This window comes from Erythrolamprus reginae, chromosome 5 (assembly GCF_031021105.1).
Source record: "Erythrolamprus reginae isolate rEryReg1 chromosome 5, rEryReg1.hap1, whole genome shotgun sequence".
In the NCBI taxonomy this organism is placed as follows: domain Eukaryota; kingdom Metazoa; phylum Chordata; class Lepidosauria; order Squamata; family Dipsadidae; genus Erythrolamprus; species Erythrolamprus reginae.
This window is the reverse complement of record NC_091954.1, coordinates 1,766,272-1,792,189: the sequence shown is the minus strand read 5'-3', so window position 1 is coordinate 1,792,189 and position 25,918 is coordinate 1,766,272. Positions and strand designations below refer to the sequence as shown.

General features: G+C 43.6%; 1 protein-coding gene across 24 annotated transcripts in view; it reads left to right on the top strand.

Moving 5' to 3' along the window:
* The window catches only part of SORBS1 (sorbin and SH3 domain containing 1), a 124,196-nt gene that overhangs the window by 9,501 nt on the left and 88,777 nt on the right, over positions 1 to 25,918 (top strand). For all 24 annotated transcript variants that reach the window (XM_070751958.1, XM_070751937.1, XM_070751959.1 and 21 more), the window contains exon 2: positions 24,596 to 24,650. In XM_070751958.1, the coding sequence (XP_070608059.1) occupies positions 24,641 to 24,650 (10 nt within the window). In that variant the 5' untranslated portion in view covers positions 24,596 to 24,640. The remainder of the gene's footprint in view (positions 1 to 24,595; positions 24,651 to 25,918) is intronic.

The following is a 25,918-nucleotide window of genomic DNA, read 5'->3' as shown; positions in this document are numbered from 1 at the left end:
TTCCAGAATTATTTTATGCTTCTCTACCAGATCTGGTGGTTTCCTAGTGTGGGGATATGTGCTAGAGCAGTCATGGCTAACCTTTTTCTCATTGTGTGCCGAAAGCACATGTGTGCCGCCATCCATAATGCAATGGGTGCATCTTTGCCGGCAGGATTGGGGCCACTGAAATTTTTATACCTTGCCCCGCCCAATGAATAAATGCCTGATGCATGATGTATGAATCTGTTTAGTTGGCTTTTAAACTGTGGCGATTTTTAGTTGCAATTTATACAGATTTCTATCATGTGTATATTGTATGTATGTATGTAGGCGGTAGGGAAAGCAAGTAGGATGCTTGGCTGCATAGCTAGAGGTATAACAAGCAGGAAGAGGGAGATTATGATCCCGCTATATAGAGCGCTGGTGAGACCACATTTGGAATACTGTGTTCAGTTCTGGAGACCTCACCTACAAAAAGATATTGACAAAATTGAACGGGTCCAAAGACGGGCTACAAGAATGGTGGAAGGTCTTAAGCATAAAACGTATCAGGAAAGACTTCATGAACTCAATCTGTAGAGTCTGGAGGACAGAAGGGAAAGGGGGGACATGATCGAAGCATTTAAATATGTTAAAGGGTTAAATAAGGTCCAGGAGGGAAGTGTTTTTAATAGGAAAGTGAACACAAGAACAGGGGGACACAATCTGAAGTTAGTTGGGGGAAAGATCAAAAGCAACGTGAGAAAATATTATTTCACTGAAAGAGTGGTAGATCCTTGGAGCAAACTTCCAGCAGACGTGGTTGGTAAATCCACAGTAACTGAATTTAAACATGCCTGGGATAAACATAGATCCATTGTAAGATAAAATACTGTACAGGAAATAGTATAAGGGCAGACTAGATGAACCATGAGGTCTTTTTCTGCCGTCAGTCTTCTATGTTTCTATGTTTCTATTTATGTATGTATGTATGTATGTATGTATGTATGTATGTATGTATGTATGTACAGTGATACCTCGTTTTATGAACCCCTCTTCATACAAACTTTTTGTGATACAAACCCGGTGCTTAAGATGTTTTTTGCCTCTTCTTCTGAACTATTTTCACCTTACGAACCCGAGCCGCCGCTGCTGGGAAACCCCACCTCTGGACTTCCATTGTCAGCCGAAACACGGGGATTTCCCTGAGGCTCCCCTCGCTGGGATTTAAAGCAGTGCCGGCAAAAATGAAGGGATTCTCGCATCATTTGCTTTTACATTGATTCCTGTGGGGAAAATTGCTTTGTCTTACGAACTTTTCATCTTACGAACCTGGTCACGGAACGAATTAAGTTCGTAAGATGAGGTATCACTGTATGTATGCATTTATGGGATTTGAATTGATTTGATTTCATTTGATTTGTATGCCACCCCCTCTGAAGACTCGGGGCGGCTCACAAGACAATATAACAATATTACTTGTTGTAAACCGCCCTGAGTCCCAGGAGAAAGGCGGCATGGAAATCGAATGGAATTACCGTACTAATAAATGGGCGCGCAACAACTCTGCATGCCCCTGTGCGCATGACCCTTCATGCTCCCCCTGCGCAGATATCTGAAAATCAGCTGGCCAGCGGGAGGCACACACCCACTCAAGGCAGTGAACATATCCAACACATACCTACCTCTTCCTGTTTCACCACAACAAAGACCCCAGGGCTAAAACGGGATTTGCAACAGGATTTAGGTATATCCGAAATCTATCCCATAATCTAGCATGAATCTGTTCAGATCTGATGCGCCTACTTGCCCGTAGCTTACTCTGCACCATAATTTATGATTCCTCCCTGCCATTTGGGGGATTAAGAACAATAAGTCCCTGCTGCTCGGCTCTGTGTTTACTGAAAAGCAGCGATCACTAATTGGCCAAGGGCAGAAGAGAGGTGGGAGTGCGGAAGGAGCCCTTCTGATTGGGTGGCACCCGGGAGAGAATTTATTTGGAACAGCTAGTTCTGGAGCCAAGCCCTGAGCTGCATTATGCCGCTTACTCCGAAGTAAATCTCCCTCTCAGGAAAAGTTAATATTTATTTGTATGGTGGGAGTTTTCCTTACGCCCTGCCCAGTGCAGGAGGACGTTTCCCTGCTTAGTTCCAATGGACTAAGTAAATAGGAAGATTCAATTTTATCCACTTTCTTTGTATTTCTTTCTTTTTATCCACTTTCTTTGTAGTCATTCCCAAATCAACGTGCGTTAGACTGCAGCCTAAATAACCAAGCAAAATCAATTGAACAATCCTTTCTTTAAAAAAGCACAATGAATTTGGCTTCAAAGCTTTTAAACATATGAAAGCTTATACAGTGGTACCTCTACTTGCTAATTTAATTCATTCCGTGACCAGGTAAAAAAGTAGAAAAGTTTGTAAGAAGAAGCAATTTTTCCCATAGGAATCAATGTAAAAGCAAATAATGTCTGTGATTGGGGAAACCACAGGGAGGGTGGAGGCTCTGTTTCCCCCCCAGGAGATTCCTAGAGAGGCCCCACGGAGGCTTCTCCCCACCTTTTCTGGCCCTGTTTCCTCCCAGGAGATTCCTAGAGAGGCCCCACGGAGGCTTCTCCCCGCCTTTTCTGGCCCGGTTTCCTCCCAGGAGATTCCTAGAGAGGCCCCACAGAGGCTTCTCCCTGCCTTTTCTGGCCCTGTTTCCCCCCCAGGAGATTCCTAGAGAGGCCCCATGGAGGCTTCTCCCTGCCTTTTCTGGCCCTGTTTCCCCCCCCAGGAGATTCCTAGAGAGGCCCCATGGAGGCTTCTCCCTGCCTTTTCTGGCCCTGTTTTCCCCCCTGGAGATTCCTAGAGAGGCCCCACGGAGGCTTCTCCCTGCCTTTTCTGGCCCTGTTTTCCCCCCAGGAAATTCCTAGAGAGGCCCCATGGAGGCTTCTCCCTGCCTTTTCTGGCCCTGTTTCTCCCCCCCAGGAGATTCCTAGAGAGGCCCCATGGAGGCTTCTCCCTGCCTTTTCTGGCCCTGTTTTCCCCCCTGGAGATTCCTAGAGAGGCCCCACGGAGGCTTCTCCCTGCCTTTTCTGGCCCTGTTCCCCCCCCAGGAAATTCCTAGAGAGGCCCCATGGAGGCTTCTCCCTGCCTTTTCTGGCCCTGTTTCCCCCCCCAGGAGATTCCTAGAGAGGCCCCATGGAGGCTTCTCCCTGCCTTTTCTGGCCCTGTTTTCCCCCCTGGAGATTCCTAGAGGGGCCTCATGGAGGCTTCTCCCTGCCTTTTCTGGCCCTGTTTCCTCCCAGGAGATTCCTAGAGAGGCCCCACGGAGGCTTCTCCCTGCCTTTTCCGGTTACAGTTTCGGAGGCTCGGGTGCACGCTGGGCGCAAGGCCAAAGGATCTCAGCGGACATTTGAAAATCATCGGAATTGACAAAATCTCCACCTGTCAATTGCAAAAGGCCGCTTTACTTTAATTCGCCACTACACCACGCAGTCCTAGGAGCTTGGGAAGCGCCCGACTGGTGATGGAATACGAAATCCAGCATAGTGATCTCGTTTACTAAGTTATATGGTAATAATAATAATAATAATAATAATAATAACAATAACAATAACAACAACAACAACAGCAACAATAGCAATAAACAACAACAAAAATAAACATGTGCAGTTTTGCTGAAGGAAAAGGATGGCATAAATACACCGCCTCTTATTTTGTTGAAGTAATCAGATTAGTACCAGGAGGATCATGTTGGACACAAACACAAAGAAACTTGTTCTGCAGCGCATAAGGATGTGATTTCTAAACCCTCGTGCAATCTTATTAAAGGCATGGCCAAGAATTCTGTACATAAGATAAAAAGGCAAAGAATGTATGCTCCTTTAAAAGCAAACGTCCGCAGCCTCAAATGGAATGGCTTTGCAGAGTTGCCGGATTTTTTCAGAATAATAATTTTAGTCTGAAGAAATAGACAAAAACATTCATGCATGTTAAGAACTGAGATTTAAACCCTTGACGTGATCGCATTCTTTTCCATCGCCATGGCGCTGACATTGAAAGAAGCCTTGTATATATATTTTTTTCATATTGGTCTTGAACCTTGCTTAGCAACAAAATCCTTAGTTCATTGGGACATCAGCTCACTTTTTTTGTCCCAGTTCAAGTTTTTTGGCCTAGCCTCAAGGACGTTGACCTTTCAGAGGATCGTGTGTGTGTGCGTTAGCTTGCGCGCGTGCGCACTCGGAGGGCACAAGGAAAGCATTCCCGAAATGTCAGATGAGCCAAATAATGGATGAAATGGGGTCTGTGTGTAACCGTAGCCCTGCTATTGTGGTCTTGGGAGCTCCCTGGGATGGTTTGTTTAGGGCGGTGTTTTTCAACCACTGTGCCGCGGCATATTAGTGTGCCGTGAGACATGGTCATAGCTGCCCGGAGTCTTCGGAGAGGGGAGGCATACAAATCTAATAAATTATTATTATTATAATTATGGTCAGGTGTGCCGTGGGGAAATGAAACATGGGTCCCCAAACTATGGCCCCATGTGCCGGATACAGCCCGCGGAGACCATTTATCTGGCCCACCGCCAGCCGCCTCCATCCGAACATAAACATTCTCGTCACAATCCCTCTAGCTATCAGCGACAATCACCTTATTATTTATTTATTTGTTGGTTGGTTTGTTTGATTTTTATGCCGCCCTTCTCCTTAGACTCAGGGCGGCTTACAACACGTTAGCAATATCACTTTTTAACAGAGCCAGCCTCTTGCCCCCACAATCTGGGTCCTCATTTTACCCACCTCGGAAGGAGGGAAGGCTGAGTCAATCTTGAGCCGGTGGTGAGATTTGAACCGCTGACCTTCAGATCTACAGTCAGCTTCAGTGGCCTGCAGTACAGCACTCTACCTGCTGTGCCACCCGGCTCATTCTTCTAGGATTCATCCGGAACACTAGCGATGAACCAATAGCGGGCCACCTCTCATCCACCCCCAGGAAGGTCTCCGCTTGTGCTGCCGCGCACTTGTCATTGTGTGGCCGCGGCGACCCTTATTTTACTAAGAGTGCACAAGCCGCACAACCACATAATGCTTCACTGGGGGATTATTGTTAATCAATATGACACTCTTTGGAAGGCTGTGTTAAAAAATCTTCCAAGAATATAAATTCAGTATTAGTATACACAGTGTTTAAACTCTTGTATATCTTAAGAGTGGGACACAATCCAGATTTAGTCTGTAGAAGACTGTTTGAGAAGCAACAGAAGAGATTTGGACTTTGCGGGCGATTTATTTCATTAGATTTCTATGCCATCCTATTCCTCAGACTCGGGATTTAGGTTTATTAAGCAGTTGACTGTGAACATAATTCTGTTGCAGCTACTTTTCAGGTGGCATTTGGATTGAGTCAAGGATGTACCCCATCCCAAAATAAGTTCTTATGCTCCAATTCATTCATAGATTTTACCCTATAAAAAATAACCCACAGCCCCTCTGTATTGTCAGGGTTGAGTTTGAGCCTGTTGACACCCATCCAGACCCCAACAGCCTCCAGGCACCGGCACATCACTTCCACTGCTTCACCGACTTTTTTGCTTCTGCGCACGCAGAACGCTTTGCGCATCCACAGAGGGTAAAAGAACCCAAATGGCGGCGGGTGGGCGGAGCCTTGTGCTCCCTTTGCGACTGGCTCTCCGACAAACGACAACCGGGAGCCTTTCACCCCTGCCTACCACCAATTCTACGTGGGGCCACCTCTGAAGAGTGTTCGGAAACTGCAAATTGTGCAGAACACAGCTGCGCGAGCAGTCATGGGTTTACACAGACATGTACATCCATCTATCTATCTATTTATCTATCTATCTATCTATCTATCTATCTATCTATCTATCTATCCATCCATCTATCATCGTCTGTCTGTCTGTCTGTCTGTCTGTCTGTCTGTCTGTCTGTCTGTCTGTCTATCTATCTATCTATCTATCTATCTATCTATCTATCTATCTATCTATCACCTACTACCGTGTTTCCCTGAAAGTAAGACAGTGTCTTACTTTCTTTTTATCCCCAAAAGCCCCACTATGTCTTACTTTCGGGGTATGTCTTATATTGGAAAAAACGGTGCGCGCTGGAGTCAGAAAAAGACATAGACAGACGGGGAGGGAGCCGGCTGGCCGGCGAGGCCCAGAGTGCGCTGCCAGCTGGGAAGGAAGTAGGGAGGGAGGCGGCCCCCGCCCCCGCTGCTTTCCCCGCCACGCCGCTCCCAAGCACCTTCCTTGCCGCCGCCGCCTTCTCGCTCTCCAGGTCCAGCTAGATGAGAGGCTATGGCAATGGCGGCGGCTGCGCGGTGCCCGTTAAGTTACCTCGTTGAGCAGGAAGGTAGCGCTGGAGTCAGAAAAAGACATAGACAGATGGCGAGGGAGCCGGCCGGCCGGCGAGGCCCGGAGTGCGCTGCCAGCTGGAAAGGAAGGAAGGAGGGAGAGAGGCGGCCCCCGCCCCCGCTGCTTTCCCCGCCGCGCCGCTCCCAAGCACCTTCCTCGCCGCCGCCGCCTTCTCGCTCTCCAGGTCCAGCTAGATGAGAGGGAAGCGGCAATACCCCCGTGTTTCCCCGAAAGTAAGACATATGTCTTACTTTCGGGGTACGGCTTATATTAGCCGCCCCCCCCTGAAACACCTGATACGTCTTACAATTGGGGGTGTCTTACTATCGGGGAAACACGGTGTCTGTCTGTCTGTCTGTCTGTCTGTCTGTCTGTCTGTCTGTCTGTCTGTCTGTCTGTCTGTCTGTCTGTCTGTCTATCTATCTATCTATCTATCTATCTATCTATCTATCTATCTACCACTCAGCGAAGCAGTGGAAGTTATGTGCCAGTGCCTGGAGGCTGTTGGGGCCTGGATGGGTGTCAACAAACTCAAACTCAACCCAGACAAGACGGAGTGGCTGTGGGTCTTGCCTCCCAAGGACAATTCCATCAGTCCGTCCATTACCCTGGGGGGAGAATTATTGACCCCCTCAGAGAGGGTTCGCAACTTGGGCGTCCTCCTTGATCCACAGCTCACATTAGAGAAACATCTTTCAGCTGTGGCGAGGGGGGCGTTTGCCCAGGTTCGCCTGGTGCCTCAGTTGCTGCCCTATTTGGACCGGGAGTCATTGCTCATAGTCACTCAAGCCCTCATCACCTCGAGGCTCGACTACTGTAACGCTCTCTACATGGGGCTACCTTTGAAAAGTGTTCGGAAACTTCAGATCGTGCAGAATGCAACTGCGAGAGCAATCATGGGCTTCCCCAGGTATGCCCATGTTACACCAACACTCTGCAGTCTGCATTGGTTGCCGATCAGTTTCCGGTCACAATTCAAAGTGTTGGTGATGACCTATAAAGCCCTTCATGGCATCGGACCAGATTATCTCCGGGACCGCCTTCTGCCGCACGAATCCCAGCGACCAGTTAGGTCCCACAGAGTGGGTCTTCTCTGGGTCCCGTCAACTAAACAATGCCGCTTGGCGGGACCCAGGGGAAGAGCCTTCTCTGTGGCGGCCCCGGCCCTCTGGAACCAGCTCCCCCCAGAGATTAGAATTGCCCCCACCCTCCTTGCCTTTCGTAAGCTACTTAAAACCCACCTCTGCTGCCAGGCATGGGGGAACTGAGATACTCTTTCCCCCTAGGCCTTTACAATTTTATGCATGGTATGTCTGTATGTATGTTTGGTTTTTATATTAATGGGTTTTTAATCGCTTTTAGTATTGGATTATTATTGTATACTGTTTATGATTGCTGTTAGCCGCCCCGAGTTTTCGGAGAGGGGCAGCATATAAATCCAATAGATAGATAGATAAATAGATAAATAAATAAATAAATAAATAAATAAATAAATAAATAAAATAAATCTATCTATCTATCTATCTATCTATCTATCTATCTATCTATCTATCTATCTATCTATCTATCTGTCATTATTCCACCCTTTTTAGTGGCTCCATAGAGCCGCGGGCGGTATAGGTGATGACATCACGAGACTGCCATAGGTAGAGCCTGTTTTTTTGTCGGAGCAGTTTAAATAGGAAAATGCATTGAAAACCAGAATTCCAAAAGGCAGAATTACCTTGTTTGGAAGAGCTGTGGGAACAGCCCTCCCTCGCTCGCTCCACGACTGAGTCTTTTGGCTCAGTGTAGGACAATAAAACAACCGGTCATCGTTTGACCTTAAAGTGCAACAACCTCCCCAGCTGCCTTGCCAGAGGGGATAAATAAATACTGCAAAATATAAATAAAATCCATCCCGATACCAGCTACGCATCCACAGCCACTCTGGGTCTCCTTCAATTGACCTCTCGGTTCTTTCCCTTTTTCGAACCATTTCTGGAGAAAGCATCTCTTGCTCGCCTGGGAACCTTCTTGGGTCAAGATCCGGGTGTCCTAGATCAAAGGGAGAGGTTACATTGGTAGGAGGGGCAGAACTGCATTTTTGAATGATAGTTACGTCTGTCAGAAATCATCTTTTTTGTTTGTTTGTTTGAAGTCTTGTTTTAATCCGATGTTGAATAAAGATGTGCTTAATGAGTGGCATTTGAGGGCTCTGTTTTCCTTCACGTTTATCCTGCCTTCCATGACATCCCTTGGCTTGAGGCTGCAGCCAGCAACGTTTTATCCCATGTATGGACTTAAGAGCCTCCGGTGCTGTTTTCCTTAGAGGCAGTTCGCGCATTGGTTCAAGTCGGTCCATGCCCACGATGTAGTTGCACACGTCAGACGTTTTGGTTAAGACCGGCATTTCCTCCACTGTGGGCTTCTACTCCCAAGTCAAAAAGTTAATTATTTTGGAAGTGGTATCTGAAAACTGGATAATTAGAAACAGAGCTGATTCCTAGAAAGCTTCCTTCCTTCTTCCTTCCTTCCTCCCTCCCTCCTTCCTCCCCTCCCCCTTTTTCCTTCCTTCTTTCCTCCCTCCCTCCCTTCCTTCCCATTCCTATCTCTTCCTTCCTTCCTTCCTTCCTTCCTTCCCTCCCCCTTTTTCCTTCCTTCTTTCCTCCCTCCCTCCTTTCCCATTCCTATCTCTCCCTTCCTTCCTTCCTTCTTTCCTCCCTTCCTCCCTCCCTCTCTTTTTCCTCCCTCCCTCCCTTCTCATTCCTATCCCTTCCTTCCCTCCCTCCTTCCCTCCCTCCCTCCCTTCTGTCCAGCAAACCTTGAAAACAAAGAAATCAGGGAATTATTGGGGATATCAGCAGTTCAGGAAATATCAGGGAATTCGTGAAAAGAACAGAATAAATCGGGGGGGGGGGGGAACCAAACTGTATTAAAATATCTAAAAGTCAGGGAAAAAATTATGTAAAGGAAAAAAACCCGATCATGCTGCCTGGCAGAGTCAAGCAAAAATGAACATAACTGTGGCAACAACTTGCTTCCTCAGCTACCGATATTTCTCCACGGCTCAGCCGTTTGGTTGTGACATAATTTACGACCATGCCTTAACTAGAACGCAAGTTACAGGGAGATGTCAGGGAAATACCAGGGAATTTCAAAATGCTTTCTCCCTGGACACCTCCTTCCTTCCTTCCTTCCCTTCCTTCCTTCCTTCCTTCCTTCCTTCCTTCCTTCCTTCCTCCCTCCCTCCCTCCCTCCCTCCCCCCTGCCTCCTTCCTTCCTTCCTTCCTTCCTTCCTCCCTTCCTCCCTCCCTCCCCCTCCCTCCCCCCTGCCTCCCTGCCTCCCTCCTTCCTTCCTTCCTTCCTTCCTTCCTTCCTTCCTTCCTTCCTTCCTTCCTCCCTCCCTCCCTCCCCCCTGCCTCCTTCCTTCCTTCCTTCCTCCCTTCCTTCCTCCCTCCCTCCCCCTCCCTCCCCCCTGCCTCCCTCCCTCCTTCCTTCCTCCCTCCCTCCCCCTCCCTCCCTCCCTCCCTCCCCCCTGCCTCCTTCCTTCCTCCCTTCCTTCCTCCCTCCCTCCCCCTCCCTCCCCCCTGCCTCCCTCCCTCCCTCCCTCCTTCCTTCCTTCCTTCCTTCCTTCCTTCCTTCCTTCCTTCCTTCCTTCCTTCCTTCCTTCCTTCCTTCCTTCCTTCCTTCCTCTCTTGCAATTTAGGTCCTGAATAGCATCTCCGTCTCCGGAGTAAAAGGGGATTGCCATTGTCTATAGTAGGATGAAAACTCTAATGATACATTAAGTTATTTTAGAGTTGGGAAAAAGTTTGTTTTCTCCTTGTTTTGGAGTATTTTGCTCCTGGGGAGCTGTCGAGCCTTTCTGGGGTTTTTTTTTTTGTTTTGCTTCACTGGTCAAAGTGAAATGTTGGATTTAAATTCTTTAGTTATCACTCTGTTTGCTGAGTCTGTTGTATTGGAAAGTTAGGCAAACAATGGGCTTCTGATGTGTTCTGGGTGAAGGTTGGAAACATGTAAATATGTGTAGAGGTCAGTTGCTTTCTAGTGTAAGTGAGTACCCACTTTTCTCTGTTACGCAGTGTGACAATAGAAAGGGAGTCGGTGAAATGTAGTCACCTATGCAGAGGTTTGTAGAATGGTTCTTACTGAAACCTCAATAAGGACACTGGTGAGAATGAAGGACCTTTATAACTCTGCCTAGACCAGTTGACACATTTATTTATTTTTATTTATTTCATTTATTTATCAAACATGTACAAGGTAGCAGATACGGGTATAAACATAAACAAAATAAATGTTCAATGTTTCCAAATGTAACATAATGCACTTGGGCAAGAGGAATCCTCAATCTGAGTATTGTATGGACAGTTCTGTGCTGGCAAAAACTTCAGAAGAGAAGGCTTTGCAGGTAGTGATTTCTGACAGACTCCAAATGGGTGAGCAGTGCAGTCAGGCGGTAGGGAAAGCAAGTAGAAGGCTTGGCTGCATAGCTAAAGGTATCACAAGCAGGAAGAGGGAGATGGTGATCCCACTGTATAGAGCGCTGGTGAGACCATATTTGGAATAATGCTGTGTCCAGTTCTGGAGTATATGTATCTATGTAGAATAGAATAGAATAGAATAGAATAGAATTTTTATTGGCCAAGTGTGATTGGACACACAAGGAATTTGTCTTGGTGCATATGCTCTCAGTGTACATAAAATAAAATATACATTTGTCAAGAATCATGTGGTACAACACTTAATGATTGTCATAGGGGTCAAATAAGCAATGAAGAAGCAATATTAATAAAAATGTATATATGTATTTAACATATTTTTGCTGATAATAAAAAGGAAGGGAGACTACTTTAGATCTATTTCGGGCTTATTTGCCTTCATCAGTTAGCCATACCCTTTTACTGGGATTTGTATATACAAATCCCCCGGGCCTATACAATTTATGTATGGTATGTTTGTGTGTATGTCTGCTTTAATAATGAGGTTTTTTAAAATGTTTTTTAAATTATTAGATTTGTCATGAATTGTTTTATTGTTGTGAGCCGCCCCGAGTCTATGGAGAGGGGCGGCATACAAATCAAATAAATAAATAAATAAATAAATAAACAAATAAACAAACAAACACACATACACACACATACTCGCTCTAGCACAAAGCCAAAAGCCCCAGCCTGAAGATGACGAGTGGGACTTCGTCAAAACGTCACCAGGAATCTCTGAAACTTACACAGGAAGAAACCCAAATATACCAAGACCTTCATGCCAGTACCTGTGAAAATCTATGAAAACAAACAAATATAGCAAATAAATAAACAAATATAGCTAACAAATAAAGCAAAAACATGTGACACACACACATATATAATAAATGTGCTGCCCAAAGCTAGACATATTTAAATATAAGAGTGAAAAAAATGCAGAATAGTTTTTAAGTATCTCAATGATTTAGAAATTACAATAAATGCCCATTGATGCAGCCTAAAATTGCATCGATCTTCTCCACAGTTATGTCTTTGGGCTAATTTTCACCCTCTAACGTTCCAGACGAAGTAATGCCAGTCATCTTGGTAATCAGAATATAATGAGTTGTAACAAATGCTTTTCTGAAAGATATATTGTGTCTTTAGCTGTCATAATCAAGAAATGAGATAAGAGTATACAGTAGTCCCTCGCTATACCGCGCTTCACCTACTGCGGCTTCACTTCATTGCGGGTTTCTGAGGAAGTCGATCGGCAGATTTAAACAGCCCACCGAACTCGATCGGCAGGTTTTTTTTTAAAAAAAAAATATCTAAAATTGTGAATACTGTATTTAAATACTGTATCTAAAATAAATACTGTGTGGGAAGGGTTTATAAACACTTAAAACAATGAAAACTTACCAAGCAATTACAATATAAATACAGTGATCCCCCGATTATCGCGAGGGTTCCGTTCCAAGACCCCTCGCAATAATCGATTTTTCGGGATGTAGTGGTGCGGAAGTAAAAACACCATCTGCGCATGCGCGCCCCTTTTTCCATGGCTGCACATGCGCAGATGGTGGAGTTTGCGTGTGGGCGGTGGGGAAGACCCAGGGAAGGTTCCTTCGGCCGCCCAACAGCTGATCTGCTCCGCAGCGCGGCAGCAGCAAGGAGCCGAAGATGGGGTTTCCCCGTTGCCCAGGCAACGGGGAAACCCCATCTTCGGCTCCTCGCTGCTGCCGCGCTGCAGAGCAGATCAGCTGTTGGGCGGCCGAAGGAACCTTCCCTGGGTCTTCCCGCCGCCCAGGCAAAGGGGAAACCCCAAGATCGCTTGCCGCTTGCCCGTTTGCCCGCCCGCCCGGCTGCTCCGCTTGCCCGTTTGCCCGCCCGCCCGCTCGCTTGCCCGTTCACCCGCCCGGCCGCTCCGCTTGCCCGTTTGCCCGCCCGCCCAGCTGCTCGCTTGCCGCTCGAGAGCAAGAGGGGGAGAGATAGAGAAAGAGAGAGAAGGAAAGAAAGAGATGAGAGAGGGAGGAAGAGAGTGTGAGAGAGGAAGAAGCAAGATAGAGAAAGAGAGAGAGAAAGAAAGATGAGAAAGGAAGGGAGTGACGTCATCGGGTGGAAAAATCACGATATAGCGTTTCGCAAAGATCGAGATTGCGAAACTCGGGGGATCACTGTACTTAAATAAGTACTATCAGTCGATAAATTCCCCATCGTGGATTTCACCTATCGCGGCCGGGTCTGGAACGTAACACCAGCGATAGGTGAGGGACTACTGTATTGGGAAGACTTGGTTTTGTCACTCACATGGTGACCTGAAGTGTCACAGCATGTTTTCAAGTTCTTTATAAATCAGTTTCTTTCTGATCTGCTTTTGCATCTTCCAAGTGTTGGTGTCTGTCGGGCCAAAGTTCTCTTTTCTCTATTTCTCCCGCAATCTTTTGTCCCTTCACATTCTCCAGATTATCTCCCATAAAATGGATAAAAGTTCAGCTGGGCCCTCAGCAATTCCTTTCCGTCTGGGTTTTTCAAAAAAAAATCTTAATTTAAAGATTGAAACTTCTTCATGGTAAAAAGTTCATTCATTGTCATTTTTTTCTGTTAACCTCAGGCTGAAATTCTTTTTGGTCAACAAGTTCTTTAGAGACTTTGGTAGAAGAATAAAGTCAAATTACAGCTGAATAGTTCTAACTGTTTTTGTCAATATTATTCATTAGCATGTTGTCAAGGAGCAGAATTTTGAAGACGTCTAAAAGACCTTTGGGAGCTCATTCCCTCTCCAAGCGCCCAGAGAAAGGAAAACGCTCTGTTCGCTCTGGGCTGCCAAAGCCTCCTTAAGCGCCACCGAAAGGCTCCTCTGGCAGCCCAGAAAAGCCTGAGATGGTCGGGATTAAAGGGGGAATGGCAGGAAACTGGCCGGGCCTTTGTGCTGCTCTCAAATTTCCTGGGAAATTTTTCCGGGCTCAAGTTATTAAGTAGAAAATGGTTCTTAAGAAGAGGCAAAAAAGTCTTGGACACCTGGTTCTTATCTAGAAAAGTTCTTAAGTAGAGGCGTTATTAGGTAGAGGTACCACTGTACTTGATTGACAAATAAATAAATAAAATAATAAAATAATAAAATAAAATAAATAAAATAAATAAAATAAATAAAATAAATAAAATAAATAAAATAAATAAAATAAATAAAATAAATAAAATAAATAAAATAAATAAAATAAATAAAATAAATAAAATAAATAAAATAAATAAAATAAATAAAATATTGGGCACGCATGTAAAAAATCAAACCAGGACTTACTTTCTGAGTAGGTTGTATTTTAGGGGAAACATGGTAGGTATCGTTATGGTTCCCAGGACAGAGTGGCTGTGTGTTTTGTACCGCTTGTCATGTCCCTTTGCCTCGGCTGGGTTCATCTTCAGTGTTGCCATCCCTCACTGAGCACATTGTCAAGTCAGGAGCACTCAAGAAATATGGATTGCTTTTTTCCAAATCGGCGGCAAGGGGCAAATAAGTCTGATGTCATCAGCATGCCGTATCAATTTCATATTGATGTTAAGCAATAAGGGGCAGGTTAGGACCCCACGGGACATCACAGGTCAAAGTCTCAAAGAGTAGTATCTAAATATCACCGTGCCCCAAATATGAAGGACTGGAACCACCGCAAGATTGGCTGCAAGATCCAGTTCCACCAGATGGCCCCATAGGACCATGGACCTATCCTCAATACAGCTCATCTGTCTGGAACCCACACCACATTTCAGACATAAATGTTTGTTTGTTCCTTCCTTCCTTCCTTCCTTCCTTCCTTCCTTCCTTCCTTCCTTCCTTCCTTCCTTCCTTCCTTCCTTCCTTCCTTCCTTTATTTATTAGATTTGTACGCCACCCCATTCCATATATTAGAAAGCATCCAGAGATACTTTACCAGAAGAACCCTCCACTCCTCCACTCGCAACAGAATCCCCTACACAACCAGACTTAGAATCATAGGTTTAGAAAGCTTAGAATTCCGTCGCCTTAAACACAACCTAAGCACAGCCCATAAAATCATCTGCTACAACGTCCTTCCTGTCAACGACTACTTCAGCTTCAACCACAACAACACACAAACCTAAAGTAAATCGCTTCAAACTCGATTGCGGGAAATACGACTTTAGTAACCGAGTAGTTGATGCATGGAACTCATTACCAGACTCTGTAGTATCATCACCTAAACCCCAAAACTTTCCCCTTAGACTCTCCACTGTTGACCTCTCCCGATTCCTAAGAGGTCAGTAAGGGGCGTGCATAAGTGCACCAGAGTGCCTTCCGTCCCTTGTCCTAATGTTTCTCTCTTATTAGTACCAATATCAAGCATATAAACAGTGTTACTTCTTTGTACACTACCAATACGTATTTGACATAAACAAACAAAGAAACAAACAAACAATAAAATAAAATAAAGACCACAGCTGCAGAGATCCAGGAGGAGGCTGTATTACTTTCTGATCCATACAATTTGATGGCTACATCCTGGATGAAACTCAAAGGTATATGTCTTAGAAACATAGAAACATAGAAGTCTGACGGCAGAAAAAGACCCCATGGTCCATCTAGTCTGCCCTTATACTATTTTCTGTATTTTATCTTAGGATGGATATATGTTTATCCCAGGCATGTTTAAATTCAGTTACTGTGGATTTATCTACCACGTCTGCTGGAAGTTTGTTCCAAGGATCTACTACTCTTTCAGTAAAATAATATTTTCTCATGTTGCTTTTGATCTTTCCCCCAACTAACCTCAGATTGTGTCCCCTTGTTCTTGTGTTCACTTTCCTATTAAAAACACTTCCCTCCTGGACCTTATTTAACCCTTTAATATATTTAAATGTTTCGATCATGTCTTGCGAGCGCGTTCAATTCTTTTTATGTGCACGATACTCTATGTCAAAGATCCATGATAAATATCATCAACGTATAAAATATTAATATATTGATGAAAGGTTTCTAATGGCAGAGTCTCAAATAGGCCTAGCAAAACTGTCTGTAAAGCGAAATATTTACTGCATTCTCAATTCTTGAAAAGCCCGTGAGCACATCAGCCCTCATGATCAGAGTGGAAACAGAGACTTCCTTCAATCAATAATCAAAGTTTTATGGATCGGCAGAGGATCTGTTCAATAGCTACTCGAAACACGTTTTGCTGAATAAATAAGTATGATTCAGCCCACTTCCTGGGTAAACTGACTTACCAAGATTATTTCACAACATTTTGTAAAAAAAAAAAAAAAGGGTTAAAACATACGATTTTCCACCGAATATTTATTCTCAACTGCCCCCAAAGCAAAAGAAAATTTTAAATAGAGTGTCCTTTATATCAGTCTTCAAACAGACATGAAAATATTGGGGGGAAAAGATATTTAAATTGGTTGGCTTTGAATAATAACAACAACAACAGAGTTGGAAGGGACCTTGGAGGTCTTCTAGTCCAACCCCCTGCTTAGGCAGGAAACCCTACACTACTTCAGACAGATGGTTATCCAACATCTGCTTAAACACTTCCACTGTTGGAGCATTCACAACTTCTGGAGGCAAGCTGTTCCACTGGCTAATTGTTCTAACAATTAGGAAATCTCTCCTTAGTTCTAAGATGCTTCTCTCCTTGTTTAAACATAGAAACATAGAAGTCTGACGGCAGAAAAAGACCCCATGGTCCATCTAGTCTGCCCTTATACTATTTTCTGTATTTTATCTTAGGATGGATATATGTTTATCCCAGGCATGTTTAAATTCAGTTACTGTGGATTTATCTACCACGTCTGCTGGAAATTTGTTCCAAGGATCTACTACTCTTTCAGTAAAATAATATTTTCTCATGTTGCTTTTGATCTTTCCCCCAACTAACCTCAGATTGTGTCCCCTTGTTCTTGTGTTCACTTTCCTATTAAAAACACTTCCCTCCTGGACCTTATTTAACCCTTTAATATATTTAAATGTTTCGATCATGTCCCCCCCTTTTCCTTCTGTCCTCCAGACTATACAGATGGAGTTCATGAAGTCTTTCCTGATACGTTTTATACTTAAGACCTTCCACCATTCTTGTAGCCCGTCTTTGGACCCGTTCAATTTTGTCAATATCTTTTTGTAGGTGAGGTCTCCAGAACTGAACACAGTATTCCAAATGTGGTCTCACCAGCATTCTATATAGCGGGATCATAATCTCCCTCTTCCTGCTTGTTATACCTCTAGCTATGCAGCCAAGCATCCTACTTGCTTTCCCTACTGCCTGACTGCACTGTTCACCCATTTTGAGACTGTCAGAAATCACTACGCCTAAATCCTTTTCTTTTGAAGTATTTGCTAACACAGAACTGCCAATACAATAGTCAGATTGAGGATTCCTTTTCCCCAAGTGCATTATTTTACATTTGGAAACATTAAACTGCAGTTTCCATTGCTTTGACCATTTATCTAGTAAAGCTAAATCATTTACCATATTGCCGACGCCTCCAGGAATATCAACCCTATTGCACACTTTAGAGTCATCGGCAAATAGGCAAACCTTCCCTACCAGACCTTCCCCTATGTCACTCACAAACATATTAAAAAGAATAGGACCCAGAACAGACCCTTGTGGCACACCGCTTGTAACCTGACTCTGCTCAGAATACTCGCCATTCACAACAACCCTCTGGTGTCTATGCTTCAGCCAGCTGCAAATCCATTGAACTATCCAGGGATTAAGTCCAATCTTCACTAATTTATCTATCAGCTCTTTATGTGGAACCGTATCAAAGGCTTTGCTGAAGTCCAGGTAGGCAAGTTTCCACCCATTGCTTCTTGTTCTACCCTTGAGTGCATTGGAGAATAGCTTGACTCCTTCTTCTTTGTGGCAACCCCTGAGATACTGGAAGGCTGCTATCGTGTCTCCCCTGGTCCTTCTTTTCATTAAACTCGCCATGCCCAGTTCCTGCAACCGTTCTTCCTATGTTTTAGCCTCCAGTCCCTTTCATTGAGTCCGATGCAATTCCTAAGAAGGCCCTTCCTAGAGCAAGATTTGAAATGTTGGATTTCATGACCAAATATGGTCACTTCCATCATTTGCCTCTCGCATCACGAAAGGATGCGTGTAAGCAGTTCCACAGCTATCAAAATATGTTGCATCATGCTTTGGTTGATTGTCACCTGTATGCCGAGTCTCCGGAGAGGGGCGGCATACAAATCCAATAAATAAATAAATGCCTCTTCTGGGGTTAGGTATTTACTTGAAAGAACAATCCACCAAGAACTCAGTCATATTTCTCCTGAGCTCTAACATATGAGCAGAAACTGCGAAGTTTATAGACAAGGCCCTTCAGCTAAGAATCTGTTGTATTGAACATCTCGAGTTATCACGCAAAGGTGATATATTTATCTGAACTTGATTGTGTTAAACACTTATGTATTTTGCTATACTTTCTTTCACCTATTTTTTCCCTTGAAATAGACCTTGGATTTTACTTTTTAATTTACTTTGTTTTAAAAGTAATTTTATTGACTATAGAGACCCGGATTGTGGGGGCCATAGGCTGGCTCTGTTAAAAAGTGCTATTGCTAACACGTTGTAAGCTGCCTTGAGTCTAAGGAGAAGGGCGGCAATACATCTAGATCCAATTAATATAATTAAAAGTGGTAAAAGCTCTAATATTATTAAAAACATTCATTTCCATTCACTCTGTGAAAACACACTAAAACACTCGTAAATCAGGGGGGGAGATCTAGTGGCCCCAGGCCTGGTGGCATAGATCAGTGTTTCCCAACCTTGGCAACTTGAAGACATTTGGACTTCAACTCCCAGAATTCCCCAGCCAGCATTCACTGGCTGGGGAATTCTGGGAGTTGAAGGCCAAATCTCTTTAACACTTTTTTGGAAGGCGAGGAGGGTGGGGGCAGTGCGAATCTCCAGGGAGAGCTGATTCCAGAGGGTCGGGGCCGCCACAGAGAAGGCTCTTCCCCTGCCAAACGACATTGTTTAGTCGACGGGACCTAGAGAAGGCTGACTCTGTGGGACCTGACTGGCCTCTGGGATTTGTGGGACAGGAGGCTATCCCGCAGGTAATCTGGCCCGATGCCATGTAGGGCTTTATAGGTCATACCCAACACTGTGAATTGCATCCGGAAACCAATCGGCAGCCAATTCAGTCCGCGGAGTGATGGAGAAACTTGGGTGTGCCTTGGAGAAGGCCCATAACCACTCGCGTGGCTGCAATTTGGACGATTTGAAGTTTCCGAACACTCTTCAAAGGAAGCCCCAGAGTTATCAGAGATGCCTGGGCTGACAGGTACCCAGTCCTAATCTGACCCTGGTTATCAATAGTAAGATCTCACACATACCTGCACAGCTCACCTGGAGAGCATTTCCCACACCCTGCGCATATCTGCATGGACCATCAACTTCATATATGTGTGTGTGTGTTTATATTTGTTTTCGTAGATTTTCATGGGTACAGGTATGACGGTCTTGGTATATTCGGGATTCTTCCCGTATTAGGATTTAGAAATTTCTGGCGACGTTTTGACGAGATCCCACTCGTCATCTTCAGGCTGGTGCTTCTGTCGCCAGAAATGTCTAAATCCTAGACGGGAAGAAACCCGAATATACCAAGACCGGGACTTGAACCTGCAACCTTTGCCTTGTAAGGCAGAGAATTATCCTCTAGGCTACAGTATCCAATCCCTTCAGCTCTGCACCAGGGAAGGGTTACATATTTTTGTGTCGAATCACCCTGGTGTATTGAAGGAACATCACAGCTCCTTTTTTGCCTCTCGGCCCAACCCAGGGCCATTTCCAAGGCAGTTAATTGTATTGATAGCTGACAATTCTATCTGTATGTGTCACATGTTTTTTGCTGAATTTGAAAATTAAGGGAGACTAGGGTAGATCTATTTCGGCCTCATTTTGGCCTCATCAGCTAGCCATACCCACTGGGACTTGAACCTGCAACCTTTGCCTTATATATAAAAAAGATACATCCAGTCCAGGTTTCCTCCCACTTTCATCTCCGTGTCAAGTTCTCGTCTCAAGATCTTCCACCTCTGGGACTTCTGATGGCGCACCATCTGTTCTGAGCAGCCCCATTGCGTAGCATAATGCGAAGCCTTCACAATGCAAACAAACCCTCCAGGGCAAATGCAGGGCAAAGTGTATCCTGTAATTCAGCTCTTGCACAATCGGCTAATAGTGCAATTAAACAGCTGCTCCATCGTCTTGTGCGCTCCCCAAAGCCTCATCCTCCAGACCCCTCCGGTGGCGAGAAGCGTTTCTGACAAGGTGGCTGGTTCCTTTCCACACTCGGCCCTCCCTCAAATGTGCACACTCCACACGCCTGCTCACGTGGGGAACGTTGCCTATGGTGTTTATCCAGGAACAGTGAGAACAGCAGAAACCTGTCAGTTATAGAAACATAGAAGACTGACGGCAGAAAAAGACCTCCTGGTCCATCCAGTCTGCCCTTATACTATTTCCTGTAGTTTATCTTACAATGGATCTGTGTTTATCCCAGGCATGTTTACATTCAGTTCCTGTGGATTTACCAAGCATGTCTGCTGGAAGTTTGTTTCAAGCATCTACTACTCTTTCAGTCAAATCATATTTTCTCACGCTGCTTCTGATCTTTCCTCCAACTAACTTCAGATTGTGTCCCCTTGTTCTTGTCTTCACTTTCCTATTAAAAACACTTCCCTCCTGAACCTTATTTAACCTTTTGACATATTTAAATGTTTCAATCATGTCCCCCCTTTTCCTTCTGTCCTCCAGACTCTACAGATGGAGTTCATGAAGTCTTTCCTGATACGTTTTATGCTTAAGACCTTCCACCATTCTTGTAGCCCGTCTTTGGACCCCTTCAATTTTGTCAATATCTTTTTGTAGGTGAGGTCTCCAGAACTGAACACAGTATTATTCCAAATGGGGTCTCACCTGCGCTCTATATAAGGGGATCGCAATCTCCCTCTTCCTGCTTGTGATACCTCTAGCTATGCAGCCAAGCATTCTACTCGCTTTCCCTACTGCCCGACCACACTGCTCACCCATTTGGAGACTGTCAGAAATCATGACCCTTAAATCCTTCTCTTCTGAAGTTTTTGCTAACACAGAACTGCCAATGCATGTACTCAATACATGTACTCAACTCCACCTTCCAATTGCAGGTGGGAGTATCCTAAGGATAATAAGGCATTTAAATACAAGCTGAACAAGCAAGACCTTACAGACCACCCCAACTCTGTAAAAGACCTTGGAACGCTCATATCCAATGACCTAAGTGTCAAAGCCCCCTGCAACAACATCGCCCAAAAGGCTTCAAGAGTTGTTCACCTCATCCTATGTAGCTTCTGCTCCGGTAATCTCACACTACTAACCAGAGCATCCAAAACCTTCATCAGACCAATCCTTGAATGCAACTCATCTGTCTGGAACCCACATCGCATTTCGGACATAAATTCTCTAGAAAATGTCCAGAGATACTTTAGCAGAAGAGCCCCCTACTCCTCCACTCGCAACAGAATACCCTATGCAACTAGGCTTGCAATCCTAGGTTTAGAAAGCTTAGAACTACGTCGCCTTAAATACGACCTAAGCATAGCCCATAAAATCACCTGCTACAACGTCCTTCCTGTCAATGACTACTTCAGCATCAACCACAACAACGCACGAGCACACAACAGATGCAAACTCAAAGTAAACCACTCCAAACTTGACTGCAGGAAATACGACTTTAGTAACCGAGTAGTTGATGCATGGAACTCACTACCTGACTCTGTAGTATCATCACCTAATCCCCAAAACTTTACCCTTAGACTCTCCACTGTTGACCTCTCCCGATTGCTAAGAGGTCAGTAAGGGGTCTGCATAAGTGCACCAGTGTGCCTTCCGTCCCCTGTCCTCATGTTTCTCTCTGACTAGTATCATGTATATAAACATTGTTATAGCTTTGTATACCACCAGTACTTACTTGACAAAACAAACAAAGAAAGCAAACAAACAAATAAAATGTACTCAACTTCTCCACCTTCCCAATTGCAAATAGGAGTATCGTGATGCTAATAAGGGATTTAAATATGTGTCTTCTCTTATAATAATAATAATAATAATTATAATAATAATAATAATTATTATTATTATTATTATTTATTGGATTTGTATGCCGTCCCTCTCTGTAGACTCGTCACTATTTTATAGAATTTTATAGAACCTCATGATTCTTCACAAATGTATATTTTATGTACGCTGAGAGCATCTGCACCAAGACAACTTCCTTGTGTGTCCAATCACACTTGGCCAATAAAGAATTATGTTATTCTATAGCTTTCCTTCCTTTCCTCTTATAAATTGTGTCCCTGCTTGTTTCTGCAGAGGGCGAGGGGGAGACGCCGTGAACATACAGTACATTGAGGCTTGTTAAATTCCTGATCTTTGCAAGTGGGGACCAGCTATTTATAGCGGTCACAGGGTGAAGCTTTGATAATCTTCCTTGTTTTCTTAAAAGGGCTGCTGGGTGTTTTTTGCATGTATTTATTTTAAGAGCTTGTGGTCCTGTTCGGTGTTTCTGCTTCTTACAATCCTCTCCTGTGTAGGAGGTGTGTTAATTTGATTTATTCAACAGCGGGTTGCTCCTGGTTTGGCCCGGTTCGGCGAATTGGTAGCGGTGGCGGTGGGAGGTCCCGCCCACCCGCCCAGCACACTTCTGCGCATGCGGGTGGACAAACCGGTAGCAACAGGATTTAGAATCCACTGCTGGATTGATTATGTATCATAAATACAATATAAAACAATATCAGGGTGTCCAGAAAACCCGGGAAATCAGGGATTTATCAGGGAAATTGGCAATTCGGGAAATATCAGGGAATTAATATCAGGGTCCCGTCGACTAAACAATGTCGGTTGGCGGGCCCCAGGGGAAGAGCCTTCTCTCTGGCGGCCCCAACTCTCTGGAACCAGCTCCCCCCAGAGATTAGAACTGCCCCTACCCTCCTCCCCTTTCGCAAACTCCTTAAAACCCACCTTTGTCGTCAGGCATGGGGGAACTGAGATATCTCCCCCGGGCCTATACAATTTATGTATGGTATGCTTGTGTGTATGTCTGTTTAATAATGGGTTTTAAAAAATATTTTAAACTGTAAATTATTAGATTTGTTATAAACTGTTTTTATTGTGTTGTGAGCTGCCCCGAGTCTGCGGAGAGGGGTGGCATACAAATCTAATAAATAATAATAATAATAATAATAATAATAATAATAATAATAATTTAAATAATTTATTAGATTGGTATGCCGCCCCTCTCCGTAGACTCGGGGCGGCTCACAACAAAATAGTGACAGTGTAGCAAATCTAATATTTAAAACATTCTAAAACTCAACATTGAATCATACAACACAGTCATACCATGCGTAAACTGTATGAGCCTGGGGGATATCTCAGTTCTCCCATGCCTGCCGACCTAAGTGGGTCTTTAGTAACTTATGAAAGGCAAGGAGGGTGGGGGTGGTTCTAATCTCCGGGAGAGTTGATTCCAGAGGGCCAGGGCCACCACAGAGAAGGCTCTTCCCCTGGGTCCCGCCAGATGACATTGTTTAGTCGATGGGACCCGGAGAAGGCCAACTCTGTGGGACCTAACTGGGCGCTGGGATTCGTGCAGCAGAAGGCGGTCCCGGAGATATTCTGGTCCAATGCCATGTAGGGCTTTATAGGTCATTACCAACACTTTGAATTGTGACCGGAAACTGATCGGCAGCCAGTGCAGGGAATTATCAGGGGATTCGTGAAAAAAAGGGAATAAATCAGAGGGGAAAAACAAACTGTATTAAAATGTTTAAAAGTCAGGGGAAAGTTATGTAAAAAAACAACTTGGATCGCGCTGCCTGGCAGACTCGAGCAAAAATGAGCATAACTGTGGCAAGTTATATCAGCTACCGATATTTCTCCAAAGCTTAGCCGTTTGGTATGACATACTTGATGATACTTACCAGTTAGCTATATTTTTTCAAGGTAACAATGATAACCTTAGGGTAGCTTAGAGTGTATTTGTAACTTAATAATATGGAACTTTATTTTATTTTATTTATTTATTCATCAAAGTATAGGATAGTTGTCTATACTATAAGCATAACATAGAAAGTAATGATAAAAGAAGACAATAGGCCAGGGAGGGTAGGCACAATGGTGCGCTTATGCACGCCCCTTACGGACCTCTTAGAAAAGGGGAGAGGTCGACTGTAGACAGTCTAAGGTTGAAGGTTTTGGGGGTTGGGGAAGTATAATTTTGAAAAGTATAATAATACGATGTCATTCTCCGTGTTTTGTTTTAGAAACATAGAAACATAGAAGACTGACAGCAGAAAAAGACCTCATGGTCCATCTAGTCTGCCCTTATATACTATTTCCTGTATTTTATCTTACAATGGATATATTTTGTTTTTTATTTTTATTTTTTTTAAAAAAATACTTTATTAAATATATACATTAAAACAGAAAGTAAACAAAAAAGGAACAGAACAACAATATATACATATAACATAAAACAAAGAAAGAAGAAAAAATAAATAAAGCATCTTGCTTTATACATGGATTATTTGATATCATAGCTTAGTACTAACACCAGCTAAGTAGCGGTGTAATTAATTTGCAGCTCATACATAAATATATATATATATATATATATCTTCCTTTTATTAGATATTGCATATATACACATCTTGTTAGTTTTCCTTTTAGTATATCCATTTTAATTCATTTTCTCAATGGTATAGTAATGCTTTATATTAATAATATTTCCTCTTTGTATCAATTTAATATATCTTGTTTTTTAATTCACAGAGAGGACCCAAGTTGGCCTGTGCCTAAACCAGGATAGTTGGTGCCATGACATCAGGTAAGTTTGACTCCCTTTTTGTTCAGAAATGCTAAAACAGCTGTAAATATATATATGTCAATTGGCATACTCATCTGCACAGCTAGTAGAAGACATTTCTCCTTCCTGCCCTTGCATATTGTATTGTATTGTATTTTATTTTATTTTATTTATTTATTTATTTATTTATACGATTGATTGATTGATGGATGGATTGATTGATGGGACTGCCTCCTCCCTCCTCCCTCACTGCAGCCAGTAAGGGCCCACGACAGGGTCGGCCTTCTCCAGGTCCTGCCTGCCAAACAATGCCTTGGAAAGAGTGATTTTTTAAAAATAGTATATAAAGAAATGTGCTGCGGAGAAAGAGAGGGAGACTCAGCCTCTCTCCTCCTTTTTCTCCACTCTTCCAGGTGGACCCAGCAGCTGGTAAGGTCCTCTCTGGGTTTGATCTGGACAACAGCTTTGCCCAGCAAGCATTTTTTTTTTTTTTTTACAAAATGTGTGCACCCTAGAAAGTCATTCGTCCCCTTTATGGCTTGGAGGTATTGTGGGTTAAGGTTGCCATGGAACCGAAAATAAAGGTTGTTGCAGTGAGGTGCTCCATTTAGCAGGTTTAATAAAGGGCATTACCGTGTTAGGGAGAGAAATCAAGCTGTCAGCAGGCAAGAGAAGGTTGGAAATTGCTAGTTCCCAACCAAAAAACACTAAAGATGACAGATCTGTGAATTATTATGCACACTGGGGTAAATATTTAGCTCATTAATGGACGTGGGGCTGTTCAAAGATCAGGCAAAGGGACGATCGCTTCGCTAGCAAAACAGAAGATTGGGGTAGGACCTGGTTAGGACTAAAAAAAGCTTAGTAAAAACTAGATATAAGTATAAGACACACCCAAATTTTCAGCATTTTGGAGGGGGGGGATCTTATTTATTTATTTATTTATTTACTTACTTACTTACTTATTTATTTACTTATTTATTTATTTACTTATTTACTTACTTATTTATTTACTTATTTACTTATTTACTTACTTACTTATTTACTTACTTATTTACTTATTTACTTACTTACTTACTTATTTACTTACTTACTTACTTACTTACTTACTTACTTATTTACTTATTTACTTATTTACTTACTTACTTACTTATTTACTTATTTACTTATTTATTTAATTTATTCAATTTATTTAATTTATTTAATTTATTTATTTATTAGATTTGTATGCCGCCCCTCTACAAAGACTCGGGGCGGCTCACAAAAATAAAGAAGACAATGTAAACAAA